The 14,099-nt window shown below is 50.2% G+C and overlaps 1 protein-coding gene across 4 annotated transcripts in view; it reads right to left on the reverse strand.

The window, feature by feature from the left end:
• Positions 1-14,099, reverse strand: part of LOC110513868 (ELKS/Rab6-interacting/CAST family member 1) — a 268,459-nt gene that overhangs the window by 82,713 nt on the left and 171,647 nt on the right. For 2 of the 4 annotated variants that reach the window (XM_036956818.1, XM_036956816.1), the window contains 2 exons: positions 8,588-8,781; positions 263-274 (listed from right to left, as the gene is read on the reverse strand). In XM_036956818.1, coding sequence (XP_036812713.1) covers positions 263-274; positions 8,588-8,781 — 206 coding nt within the window. The remainder of the gene's footprint in view (positions 1-262; positions 275-8,587; positions 8,782-14,099) is intronic. The other 2 variants (XM_036956820.1, XM_036956817.1) reach the window with 1 other exon arrangement.

The raw sequence follows: 14,099 nt of genomic DNA on the forward strand, positions 1-14,099 counted from the left end.
CTACCTGGCCAAGATAAAGCACAGCAGTTCGACACAAACAACAACACAGAGTCACACATGGAATAAACAAACATACAGTCAATAATACAGTAGAAAGGCTATATACAGTGTGTGCAAATAAGGTAAGATAAGGGAGGTAAAGGCAATAAATAGGCCGTAGTGGAGATCCTCTGTATCCCACCAGAACCATCCAGCCCATTTTCACAACAACAGCAGGTCAGAGGAGAAATGGAAGGAATGGGGACAGATAAGCAATACTGACCTTGAAGCAAAACTGTAGAGAAGAGAGCAGCGTTCCAGGGCACATATAGAAGAGAAGGAGAGAACATGAGAGAGAGAGAAGGAGGGAGGCGAGGAGAGAACATGAGAGGGAGAGAAGGAGGGAGGCGAGGAGAGAACATGAGAGAGAGAGAAGGAGGGAGGCGAGAACATGAGAGAGAGAGAGAAGGAGGGAGGCGAGGAGAGAACATGAGAGAGAGAGAAGGAGGGAGGCGAGGAGAGAACATGAGAGAGAGAGAAGGAGGGAGGCGAGGAGAGAACATGAGAGAGAGAGAAGGAGGGAGGCGAGAACATGAGAGAGAGAGAGAAGGAGGGAGGCGAGGAGAGAACATGAGAGAGAGAGAAGGAGGGAGGCGAGAACATGAGAGAGAGAGAGAAGGAGGGAGGCGAGGAGAGAACATGAGAGAGAGAGAAGGAGGGAGGCGAGGAGAGAACATGAGAGAGAGAAGGAGGGAGGCGAGGAGAGAAAACACACACAGAGAGCTTGGTTAGTAAGCAGGAACTAACATTCTAAAAGAGGTTCTACTTGGAGTTCTACTGTGACGTGCTACAGACGGGACATCAGCATTTAGAGCACAAAGACTAGATAGAAAGAGAGAAGAGAGAGAGAGGAAGTGAAAAAGGATGAGACAGACAGACAGACAGACAGACAGACAGACAGACAGACAGACAGACAGACAGACAGACAGACAGACAGACAGACAGACAGACAGACAGACCGGAAGATAGACAGACAGACAGACAGACAGCCAGCCAGCCAGCCAGACAGACAGACAGACAGACAGACAGACAGACAGACAGACAGACAGACAGACAGACAGACAGACAGACAGACAGACAGCATTGAACAGCAGACCGACACTTAGTTTCACCTGACGGGGGCAGCAGTGAGGTTCCACATGGATTGATTTCACCTGTCTGGTTAGAATCTATGTTGCCTCAGGGTTCTCCTCTGAGCCATGTGAGCCAGAGACAGATGTGAGCAGCTTTTTAAAAATAACCCACAATTCCTCCTGTTTCTGTGACAAACACGCAATACTTCATACTCTAGCTTTGAACGGACACCACGCATCACATGTAGTCTCCTTCTCCATTTCCCTCCCTCCCTCCCTCCCTCCCTCCCTCCCTCCCTCCCTCCCTCCCTCCCTCCCTCCCTCCCTCCCTCCCTCCCTCCCTCTCTCTCTCTCTCTTTCTCCCTCCCTCTCCCTCTCTCCCTCGCTATCCCTCTCTCCCTCCCTCTATCCCTCCCTCCCTCCCTCCCTCCCTCTCCCTCTCTCCCTCCCTCTCTCCCTCCCTCCCTCCCCCTCCCTCTCTCACTCCCTCTCTCGCTCCCTCGCCCTCTCCCTCACTATCTCCCTCCCTATCTCCCTCCCTCCCTCCCTCTACCTCCCTCCCTCCCTCCCTCTCCCTCCCTCCCTCCCTCCCTCAGTGTGTCTCTGTCTCTGTCTCGGTCAATGGCTGTCAGATGTCCTTCTGGACCTGATGTAGAGACAGGGATTCAGTGTGTCTCTGTCTCTGTCAATGGCTATCAGATGTCCTTCTGGACCTGATGTAGAGACAGGGATTCAGTGTGTCCCTGTCTCTGTCAATGGCTGTCAGATGTCCTTCTGGACCTGATGTAGAGACAGGGATTCAGTGTGTCTCTGTCTCTGTCAATGGCTATCAGATGTCCTTCTGGACCTGATGTAGAGACAGGGATTCAGTATGTCCCTGTCTCTGTCAATGGCTGTCAGATGTCCTTCTGGACCTGATGTAGAGACAGGGATTCAGTGTGTCTCTGTCTCTGTCAATGGCTTTCAGATGTCCTTCTGGACCTGATGTAGAGAGGTGGGAGAACATGGTGATGGCTTCATTCTGGCCGAAACTGACAGGTGTCTAGAAATATACAACATATGGAATAGAACTGGAATAGAACAGACATGCTGGTGAAGGAGGTAACAGACAGGCTGGTGAAGGAGGTAACAGACAGGCTGGTGAAGGAGGTAACAGACAGGCTGGTGAAGGAGGTAACAGACAGGCTGGTGAAGGAGGTAACAGACAGGCTGGTGAAGGAGGTAACAGACAGGCTGGTGAAGGAGATAACAGACAGGCTGGTGAAGGAGGTAACAGACAGGCTGGTGAAGGGGGTAACAGACAGGCTGGTGAAGGAGATAACAGACAGGCTGGTGAAGGAGGTAACAGACAGGCTGGTGAAGGAGGTAACAGACAGGCTGGTGAAGGAGGTAACAGACAGGCTGGTGAAGGAGGTAACAGACAGGCTGGTGAAAGAGGTAACAGACAGGCTGGTGAAGGAGGTAACAGACAGGCTGGTGAAGGAGGTAACAGACAGGCTGGTGAAGGAGGTAACAGACAGGCTGGTGAAGGAAGTAACAGACAGGCTGGTGAAGGAGGTAACAGACAGGCTGGTGAAGGAGGTAACAGACAGGCTGGTGAAGGAGGTAACAGACAGGCTGGTGAAGGAGGTAACAGACAGGCTGGTGAAGGAGGTAACAGACAGGCTGGTGAAGGAGGTAACAGACAGGCTGTTGAAGGAGGTAACAGACAGGCTGGTGAAGGAGGTAACAGACAGGCTGGTGAAGGAGGTAACAGAGAGGCTGGTGAAGGAGGTAACAGACAGGCTGGTGAAGGAGGTAACAGACAGGCTGGTGAAGGAGGTAACAGACAGGCTGGTGAAGGAGGTAACAGACAGGCTGGTGAAGGAGGTAACAGACAGGCTGGTGAAGGAGGTAACAGACAGGCTGGTGAAGGAGGTAACAGACAGGCTGGTGAAGGAGGTAACAGACAGGCTGGTGAAGGAGGTAACAGACAGGCTGGTGAAGGAGTTAACAGACAGGCTGGTGAAGGAGATAACAGACAGGCTGGTGAAGGAGGTAACAGACAGGCTGGTGAAGGAGGTAACAGACAGGCTGGTGAAGGAGGTAACAGACAGGCTGGTGAAGGAGGTAACAGACAGGCTGGTGAAGGAGGTAACAGACAGGCTGGTGAAGGAGGTAACAGACAGGCTGGTGAAGGAGGTAACAGACAGGCTGGTGAAGGAGGTAACAGACAGGCTGGTGAAGGAGGTAACAGACAGTTTTTCCTCCACCAAGTCACTTCTCTTTCTCCTCTCCTGTTCCACACTCTCTAACTTCTCTCTTCCTCGACCAGTTTCCCTCTCTTCTCTTAGTATAGCAGTCACGTACCCGACCTCTGCCCCTCTCTGTGCTCTCCTGCCCTGCTCTGGCCAGAAGCCACCACTGTTGGTTGGCAGGGAGCAGAATGTGTGTGTGTGAATGCTTGCGTGATGTTGTGATTGTGCCAAGCAGCCGTCAGTTGTGAGCATGGTTCTGACAGAGACATACTGCAGGGGCCTGGCTGACGTGCCCACTGGTTTCTGCCCGGGGTCAAAGGGGTGAGAGAGCGCCCTCACCCCCCACTATCCTCTCCAGTGGAAGCTTCCGGAAAACATGCAGGCACACACACACACACACACACACAGCTGAGAGAGAGACAGAGAGAGAGAAAGAGAGCGAGAGAGAGAGTGGATGCCTCCTAATGTTTTTAATGAGAGAGGGAGAGCAGCACAGCCAGAGACCCACTCATGCTGTTCAATAGCCTCCCCCCTCACACACCCCCTCCTCCCCCTAACACACCTGGAACCACATCCTACATGTTCCGCTGACTCTTGGCACAGAACAGAGCAGGTGCAGCTAAACACAACTTGTCATGTGATTTAGCTGTTCATTGTAGAGAGGGAGGCAGGGTGTCTGTCTGTCTGGTGTGAAAGCAGGACCCAGTAAGGCTACAGAGATCTGGGGTCAGTCATGCATCTCAGGTGACACCTTTGTCCCTATATAGTGCTATGGATTCTGATTGAAAGTAGTGCACTACGTAGGGTTCTGGTTGAAAGTAGTGCACTACGTAGGGTTCTGGTTGAAAGTAGTGCACTATGTAGGATTCTGGTTGAAAGTAGTGCACTATGTATGGTTCTGGTTGAAAGTAGTGCACTACGTAGGATTCTGGTTGAAAGTAGTGCACTATGTAGGATTCTGGTTGAAAGTAGTGCACTACGTAGGGTTCTGGTTGAAAGTAGTGCACTACGTAGGATTCTTGTTGAAAGTAGTGCACTATGTAGGATTCTGGTTGAAAGTAGTGCACTATGTAGGATTCTGATTGAAAGTAGTGCACTATGTAGGGTTCTGGTTGAAAGTAGTGCACTACGTAGGATTCTGGTTGAAAGTAGTGCACTATGTAGGATTCTGGTTGAAAGTAGTGCGCTACGTAGGATTCTGGTTGAAAGTAGAGCACTACGTAGGATTCTGGTTGAAAGTAGTGCACTAGGTAGGATTCTGGTTGAAAGTAGTGCACTAGGTAGGGAATAGGGAGCCATTTGGGAGGCAGACAAAGTGCCTGCATTAATGGCCCAGAGGAAAAGCTCGGCTCGTTCAGATTTAGTTCCAGACGTCAGTTCACACCCCCTAATGACACACACAACACACACGCACACACACACACACACACACAGACACAGACACAGACACAGACACAGACACAGACACAGACACGCACACGCACGCTAACACACACACACACACACACGCACACACGCACACACACACACACACACACACACACACACACACACACACACACACACACACACACACACACACACACACACACACACACACACACACACACACACACACAGCATCAAGGCTGTTTTGAAGTGCTGCATTATTCATGATTTGATGTATTTATACAGAGACAGAGATGGAAGAAATCCTAAAGTAGCCTACAATTAATTATCACCAATTAGTCCACGTGGACTAAAACACACTCAGACAGCTGTATATACAGACACACAGACACAGACACACACACACACACACACACACATATACACACACACACACACAGTTATAGAGACAGACACACACTGACACAGAGAGACACACACAGAGATACACACGCACACACACACACACACAGAGATACACACGCACACACGCACACACACACACACACACACACACACACACACACACACACACACACACACACACACAGTTGTAGAGACAGACACACACACACACAGAGAGAGACACACACAGACACATACTCAAAGACATACACACTCAGACAGTTGTATATACAGACACAAACTCAGACTAGGAAATGAAACAGACATGCAGACAGACAGACACAACAATTGTGCCCTTGCCAGTCAGCCTCTCCTGCATGCTAAATGGGGTGGAGGCTGTGTTGAATAGTCAGCCTCTCCTGCATGCTAAATGGGGTGGAGGCTGTGTTGAATAGTCAGCCTCTCCTGCATGCTAAGTGGGGTGGAGGCTGTGTTGAATAGTCAGCCTCTCCTGCATGCTAAGTGGGGTGGAGGCTGTGTTGAATAGTCAGCCTCTCCTGCATGCTAAGTGGGGTGGAGGCTGTGTTGAATAGTCAGCCTCTCCTGCATGCTAAGTGGGGTGGAGGCTGTGTTGAATAGTCAGCCTCTCCTGCATGCTAAGTGGGGTGGAGGCTGTGTTGAATAGTCAGCCTCTCCTGCATGCTAAGTGGGGTTGAGGCAGTGTGAGAGCTGTGTTGAATTGTCAGCCTCTCCTGCATGCTAAGTGGGGTGGAGGCTGTGCTGAATAGTCAGCCTCTCCTGCATGCTAAGTGGGGTGGAGGCTGTGTTGAATAGTCAGCCTCTCCTGCATGCTAAGTGGGGTGGAGGCTGTGTTGAATAGTCAGCCTCTCCTGCATGCTAAGTGGGGTGGAGGCTGTGTTGAATAGTCAGCCTCTCCTGCATGCTAAGTGGGGTGGAGGCTGTGTTGAATAGTCAGCCTCTCCTGCATGCTAAGTGGGGTGGAGGCTGTGTTGAATAGTCAGCCTCTCCTGCATGCTAAGTGGGGTGGAGGCTGTGTTGAATAGTCAGCCTCTCCTGCATGCTAAGTGGGGTGGAGGCTGTGTTGAATAGTCAGCCTCTCCTGCATGCTAAGTGGGGTGGAGGCTGTGTTGAATAGTCAGCCTCTCCTGCATGCTAAGTGGGGTTGAGGCAGTGTGAGAGCTGTGTTGAATTGTCAGCCTCTCCTGCATGCTAAGTGGGGTGGAGGCTGTGCTGAATAGTCAGCCTCTCCTGCATGCTAAGTGGGGTGGAGGCTGTGTTGAATAGTCAGCCTCTCCTGCATGCTAAGTGGGGTGGAGGCTGTGTTGAATAGTCAGCCTCTCCTGCATGCTAAGTGGGGTGGAGGCTGTGTTGAATAGTCAGCCTCTCCTGCATGCTAAGTGGGGTGGAGGCAGTGTGAGAGCTGTGTTGAATTGTCAGCCTCTCCTGCATGCTAAGTGGGGTGGAGGCTGTGCTGAATAGTCAGCCTCTCCTGCATGCTAAGTGGGGTGGAGGCTGTGTTGAATAGTCAGCCTCTCCTGCATGCTAAGTGGGGTGGAGGCTGTGTTGAATAGTCAGTCTCTCCTGCATGCTAAGTGGGGTGGAGGCTGTGTTGAATAGTCAGCCTCTCCTGCATGCTAAGTGGGGTGGAGGCTGTGTGAGAGCTGTGTTGAATAAAGAGGTGCTGATACACATTGATCAGAGTACCAGGGGTTCCACCCACATCTACACTCCACAGACAACATGATCCCTACAGGCCACCGTACACAACAGCCTCCATTACCATAAGCTGTAACTCACTATACCACCAGGGGAAAAGCATCATCAAGGCACTAAAACAATGGAGCCGAGTAGGAGGTGTAGTGAACGTGTGAGGGGTTGGCTAATCTGGCTTCAGGGGCCAAGAGCAAACCCTTAGAGTAAACCCTTAGAGTAAACCCTTAGAGTAAACCCTTAGAGTAAACCCTTAGAGTAAACCCTTAGAGTAAACCCTTAGAGTAAACCCTTAGGAGTAAACCCTTAGAGTAAACCCTTAGAGTAAACCCTTAGAGTAAACCCTTAGAGTAAACCCTTAGGGTAAACCCTTAGAGTAAACCCTTAGAGTAAACCCTTAGAGTAAACCCTTAGAGTAAACCCTTAGGAGTAAACCCTTAGAGTAAACCCTTAGAGTAAACCCTTAGAGTAAACCCTTAGGAGTTTAGGTGATTTATAATGGAGTATAGGGGAGTGTTTAGGTGATTTATAATGGAGTATATGGGGGTGTTTAGGTGATTTATAATGGAGTATAGGGGAGTGTTTAGGTGATTTATAATGGAGTATAGGGGAGTGTTTAGGTGATTTATAATGGAGTATAGGGGAGTGTTCAGGTGATTTATAATGGAGTATAGGGGAGTGTTTAGGTGATTTATAATGGAGTATAGGGGAGTGTTTAGGTGATTTATAATGGAGTATAGGGGAGTGTTTAGGTGATTTATAATGGAGTATAGGGGAGTGTTTAGGTGATTTATAATGGAGTATAGGGGAGTGTTCAGGTGATTTATAATGGAGTATAGGGGAGTGTTTAGGTGATTTATAATGGAGTATAGGGGAGTGTTTAGGTGATTTATAATGGAGTATAGGGGAGTGTTTAGGTGATTTATAATGGAGTATAGGGGAGTGTTTAGGTGATTTATAATGGAGTATAGGGGAGTGTTTAGGTGATTTATAACGCTGGAGTGATTGTGACCATGACAGTCCGAAACTAGCCCTCCCATTGGCTGAGAGCCAGAGGTCACAGAGGTCGACACCTGCTGAGGCTCATGGGAACGCCACAGGTGGGAGCGAGAGGGGGCCGGCCGTCTGAGAGCCAGGCGGATACAGACATAATGGTACACAGACACGCACACACACACACACACACACACACACACACACACACACACACACACACACACACACACACACACACACACATTCACAAAGAGCACTATAGCATGAGGACACACGTCTACAGTACTGCCAGTAGTTAAAACAGACAGGGGTGAAGGACTGAGATGGAGGAACCGTAAGAGTTTACAAAGAACACAACAGATGAACATACATACTGGAACACAGACAGACAGACAGACAGACAGACAGACAGACAGACAGACAGACAGACAGACAGACAGACAGACAGACAGACAGACAGACAGACAGACAGACAGACAGACAGACAGACAGACAGACAGGCAAACAGAAAGCCAGATAGATAGATAGACAGACAGGCAAACAGAAAGCAAGATAGATAGATAGACAGACAGACAGAGACAGAAAGCCAGATAGATAGATAGATAGATAGACAGACAGAGACAGAAAGCCAGATAGATAGATATAGACAGACAGACAGACAGACAGACAGACAGACAGACAGACAGACAGACAGACAGACAGGAGTTATATATTATTGTAGAGAACACACACTCTTACTTCTCCAGTTCATTGATTTTCTTGTCCTTGTCGTTTTTCTCATTCTCCATCTCTCTGAGGATCTCCAGCAATCGGTCCACCTCCACCTGGGCCTTCCCAGAATCCTCTCTGTGCCGAGTCACTTCCTGTTCCAGAGTAACGATGCGTTCTGACAGCTCCGTGTTGGCCTGGGCCTCCAGCATGGCATTCTGGGCCTGGACAGAGGACAGGGGTCAGAGGTCAGTGGTTAGAGGTCACAATAAGAGTGCATGGTCACTGGTAGTGCGACATCACGCAAGTTTGGATTTTGCCCTGAGGCCTAAGCCCTATACAGCTGTTCTCAGACCTGTCCTACCTCCCTCCTCTGTGTTAGTTGGAAGCAGCTCTAAGGCCTCCAACACTGACCTGAGGACAGGGAGGGCCATGCCTCCAACACTGACCTGAGGACAGGGAGAGCCACGCCTCCAACACTGACCTGAGGACAGGGAGTGCCACGCCTCCAACACTGACCTGAGGACAGGGAGGGCCACGCCTCCAACACTGACCCGAGGACAGGGAGGGCCATGCCTCCAACACTGACCCGAGGACAGGGAGGGCCATGCCTCCAACACTGACCCGAGGACAGGGAGTGCCACGCCTCCAACACTGACCTGAGGACAGGGAGGGCCACGCCTCCAACACTGACCTGAGGACAGGGAGTGCCACGCCTCCAACACTGACCTGAGGACAGGGAGGGCCACGCCTCCAACACTGACCTGAGGACAGGGAGAGCCACGCCTCCAACACTGACCTGAGGACAGGGAGGGCCACGCCTCCAACACTGACCTGAGGACAGGAGGGCCACGCCTCCAACACTGACCTGAGGACAGGGAGGGCCACACCTCCAACACTGACCTGAGGACAGGGAGTGCCACGCCTCCAACACTGACCTGAGGACAGGGAGTGCCACGCCTCCAACACTGACCTGAGGACAGGGAGGGCCACGCTTCCAACACTGACCTGAGGACAGGAGGGCCACGCCTACAACACTGACCTGAGGACAGGGGGGGCCACGCCTACAACACTGACCTGAGGACAGGGAGGGCCACGCCTCCAACTTTATGTATGTTTCTCTTTCTTCTCCTAATTTCAGTTCCATGCAGGCCACGCCCACAGGCCACGCCCACAGGCCACGCCCAAACCCAACAGATACAAACCGTGCTAAGGTGGGGTTGAACGGAGACACACACACAGCTCACGACAGCCAGGCACCTGCTCTAATCATGGGAGAGGTGATGAGGGAATAGAGGGGGTATAGAGGGGTTAATCGAGGGGGTATAGAGGGGGAATAGAGGGGGTATAGAGGGGGTATATAGGGGGAATATAGGGGGAATAGAGGGGGAATAGAGGGGGTATAGAGGGGGAATTAGAGGGGGAATAGAGGGGGTATAGAGGGGGAATTAGAGGGGGAATACAGGCGGAATAGAGGGGGTGAGGGGTGAGAACAAGGGGTACACACGTAAGACCCAGCTGAGCTGGCTACCCTCCCCCTCCCCTGCCTTCCCAGAGGTTAGCTGTCTGTGACGTCAAGGCCCAGTAGGAGAGGAAGAGGCTGGGTGTATGGGGCTGGTTAGGGGGCTGTCTAGGGGTCAGAGAAGAGGCTGGGTGTACGGGGCTGGTTAGGGGGCTGGTTAGGGGGATGTCTAGGGGGAAGAGAAGAGGCTGGGTGTATGGGGCTGGTTAGGGGGCTGTCTAGGGGGCAGAGAAGAGGCTGGGTGTACGGGGCTGGTTAGGGGGCTGTCTAGGGGACAGAGAAGAAGCTGGCTAAGCTGACTTGGGCTGGTTAATGTCCCATGTCTTGGGCCCTCAGGGTTAGCTGTCTGTGGTGTCCAGTCCCAGACCAAGAGGCTGGCTAGGGGACAGGGCCGTGTCATGGAGGACTTAGTGACAGTCCCAGCACTGTTGAGTGTGTTCCACATGCTGCCACAACCTCAGCTAACCCTGTGACATCAGACCAGGGCTGGGACACACACTGAAGAGAAAAGGACTGGGGAAAATGACTACGGTCTCTAATGTGTGTGTGTGTCTGTGTGTGTGTGTGTGTGTGTGTGTGTGTGTGTGTATGTGTGTGTGTGTGTGTGTGTGTGTGTGTGTGTGTGTGTGTGTATGTGTGTGTGTGTGTGTGTGTGTGTCTGTATGTACTCCACATAAATCTGCCTGTCTAAGCATCTAAGCGTGTCTCCACATACTCTATCCCATTTATTCAAGTCCCATTAATGTCTACTGGCCTAAGTTTAGACACTACAGGCTTTAGTTTAAACTGAACTGGTCAGTCTAATGTGAAATCATTAAGTCAATTTCCCCTCACAGTGAACGGAGTCAGTCTGGAGGACAGGGTGAATCAGTCCACAGTAATGTCTAGAATAAAAGTGGTGTTATGACTACTGCAGACAAGGGCATGGAGGGGTGAGAGAAGAGAGAGAGAGAGAGAGACAGCCTCTTAGATATGGAGGGGTGAGAGAAGAGAGAGAGAGACAGCCTCTTAGATATGGAGGGGTGAGAGAAGAGAGAGAGAGAGAGACAGTCTCTTAGATACGGAGGGGTGAGAGAAGAGAGAGAGAGCCTCTTAGATATGGAGGGGTGAGAGAAGAGAGAGAGAGAGAGAGAGAGACAGCCTCTTAGATATGGAGGGGTGAGAGAAGAGAGAGAGAGACAGCCTCTTAGATATGGAGGGGTGAGAGAAGAGAGAGAGAGAGAGACAGCCTCTTAGATATGGAGCTGGGAATACAGCTACACCACAGATCCGTCAGGTCAGTCTGGTAGATCAGTCAGGTCAGTCAGATATTTCAGCCAGGTCAGTCTGGTAGATCAGTCAGGTCAGTCAGGTCAGTCGGGTAGATCAGTAAGGTCAGTCAGGTCAGTCAGATAGATCAGCTAGGTCAATCATATAGTCAGTCAGGTCAGTCAGAAAGATCAGGCAGGTCAGTCAGATAGGTCAGTCAGGTCAGTCAGGTAGATCAGTCAGGTCAGTCAGGTCAGTCGGTAGATCAGTCAGGTCAGTCAGGTCAGTCGGGTCAGTCAGATAGATCAGCTAGGTCAATCATATAGTCAGTCAGGTCAGTCAGAAAGATCAGTCAGGTCAGTCAGAAAGATCAGTCAGGTCAGTCAGAAAGATCAGTCAGGTCAGTCGGGTAGATCAGTCAGGTCAGTCGGGTCAGTCAGGTAGATCCATCAGGTCAGTCAGGTAGATCCGTCAGGTCAGTCAGGTCAGTCAGGTAGATCCGTCAGTCAGGTCAATCGGGTAGATCAGTCAGGTCAGTCAGGTAGATCAGTCAGGTCAGTCAGATAGATCAGGCAGATAGATCAGTCAGGTCAGTCAGATAGATCAGTTAGGTCAGCCAGATAGATCAGGCAGATAGATCAGTCAGGTCAGTCAGATATTTCAGCCAGGTCAATCATATAGATCAGTCAGATAGATCAGTCAGGTCAGTCAGGTAGATCCGTCAGGTCAGTCAGGTCAGTCGGGTAGATCAGTCAGGTCAGTCGGGTCAGTCAGGTAGATCCGTCAGGTCAGTCGGGTAGATCCGTCAGGTCAGTCAGGTCAGTCAGGTAGATCCGTCAGGTGAGTCAGGTCAGTCAGGTAGATCAGTCAGGTCAGTCAGATATGTCAGTCAGATAGATCAGTCAGATATTTCAGTCAGGTCAACCATATAGATCAGTCAGATAGATCAGTCAGGTCAGTCAGGTAGATCAGTCAGGTCAGCCAGATATTTCAGCCAGGTCAATCATATAGATCAGTCAGATAGATCAGTCAGGTCAGTCAGATCGGTCATATAGATCAGTCAGATAGATCAGTCAGGTCAGTCAGATAGATCAGTCAGGTCAGCCAGATCAGTCAGATATATCAGTCAAGTCAGTCAGGTAGATCAGTCAAGTCAGTCGGGTCAGTCAGATAGATCAGCTAGATAAATTATATAGAGAAGTCAGGTCAGTCAGGTCAGTCAGATAGATCAGCTAGGTCAATCATATAGATCAGTCATAAAGATCAGTCAGGTCAGTCAGGTAGATCCGTCAGGTCAGTCAGGTCAGTCGGGTAGATCAGTCAGGTCAGTCGGGTCAGTCAGGTAGATCCGTCAGGTCAGTCAGGTAGATCCGTCAGGTCAGTCAGGTCAGTCAGGTAGATCCGTCAGGTCAGTCAGGTCAGTCGGGTAGATCAGTCAGGTCAGTCAGGTCAGTCAGGTCAGTCAGATAGGTCAGTCAGATAGATCAGTCAGGTCAGCCAGATAGATCAGTCAGATAGATCAGTCAGATATTTCAGTCAGGTCAACCATATAGATCAGTCAGATAGATCAGCCAGATCAGTCATATAGATCAGTCAGGTCAGTCAGATAGATCAGTCAGGTCAGCCAGATCAGTCATATAGATCAGTCAGATAGATCAGTCAGATAGATCAGTCAGGTCAGCCAGATCAGTCAGATATATCAGTCAAGTCAGTCAGGTAGATCAGTCAAGTCAGTCGGGTCAGTCAGATTGATCAACTAGGTAAATCATATAGAGAAGTCAGGTCAGTCAGGTCAGTCAGATAGATCAGCTAGGTCAATCATATAGATCAGTCATATAGATCAGTCAGGTCAGTCAGGTAGATCAGTCAGGTCAGTCAGGTAGATCAGTCAGGTCAGTCAGAAAGATCAGTCAGGTCAGTCGGGTAGATCAGTCAGGTCAGTCAGCTAGATCAGTCATATAGATCAGTCAGGTCAGTCAGATAGATCAGTCAGGTCAGTCAGATAGATCAGTCAGTCAGATAGATCAGTCAGGTCAGTCAGATAGATCAGTCAGGTCAGTCAGATAGATCAGTCAGGTCAGTCAGAAAAATCAGTCAGGTCAGTCGGGTAGATCAGTCAGGTCAGTCAGATAGATCAGTCATATAGATCAGTCAGGTCAGTCCGATAGATCAGTCAGGTCAGTCAGGTCAATCAGACAGAATACAGCTTCCTCTGTCTGGCCTCAACACAGTCAGGCCAAACTATCTTCCCCTTGGTCTCTAAAGTCTCTGGTCTGGCCTTTCTACTCAGACCAGTGTCTGAATGTTTCCATCCAACCAGACCAGTCTCTGAATGTTATCCATCCAACCAGACCAGTCTCTGAATGTTATCCATCCAACCAGACCAGTCTCTGAATGTTATCCATCCAACCAGACCAGTCTCTGAATGTCATTGGGATGTTATTAGATATAACACTTAAAACCTTTACTCAGATATTTAGATGTCTAGGGTTGGGGCTGAACCAATGACAGGGCTGGACAGGTTTCCACGGAAACCGCCAGCACCATGTTGCCCGCGGGGGAGGACTGAGAGACGAGCCAGTGTGTGTGTGTGTGTGTGTGTGTGTGTGTGTGTGTGTGTGTGTGTGCCAGCATGCGTGTCACCTAATGAGTAAACATAAACAAAAAGACAGCTGTGGTAAAATAAATAAACATTAAAATAACCATTAACTAACACGACTATTAGTCGAGGACACTAGAAACTAGTGGTATCTACCAGGTCCATACGGACAC

This window comes from Oncorhynchus mykiss, chromosome 21, assembly GCF_013265735.2.
Source record: "Oncorhynchus mykiss isolate Arlee chromosome 21, USDA_OmykA_1.1, whole genome shotgun sequence".
Classification (NCBI taxonomy): domain Eukaryota; kingdom Metazoa; phylum Chordata; class Actinopteri; order Salmoniformes; family Salmonidae; genus Oncorhynchus; species Oncorhynchus mykiss.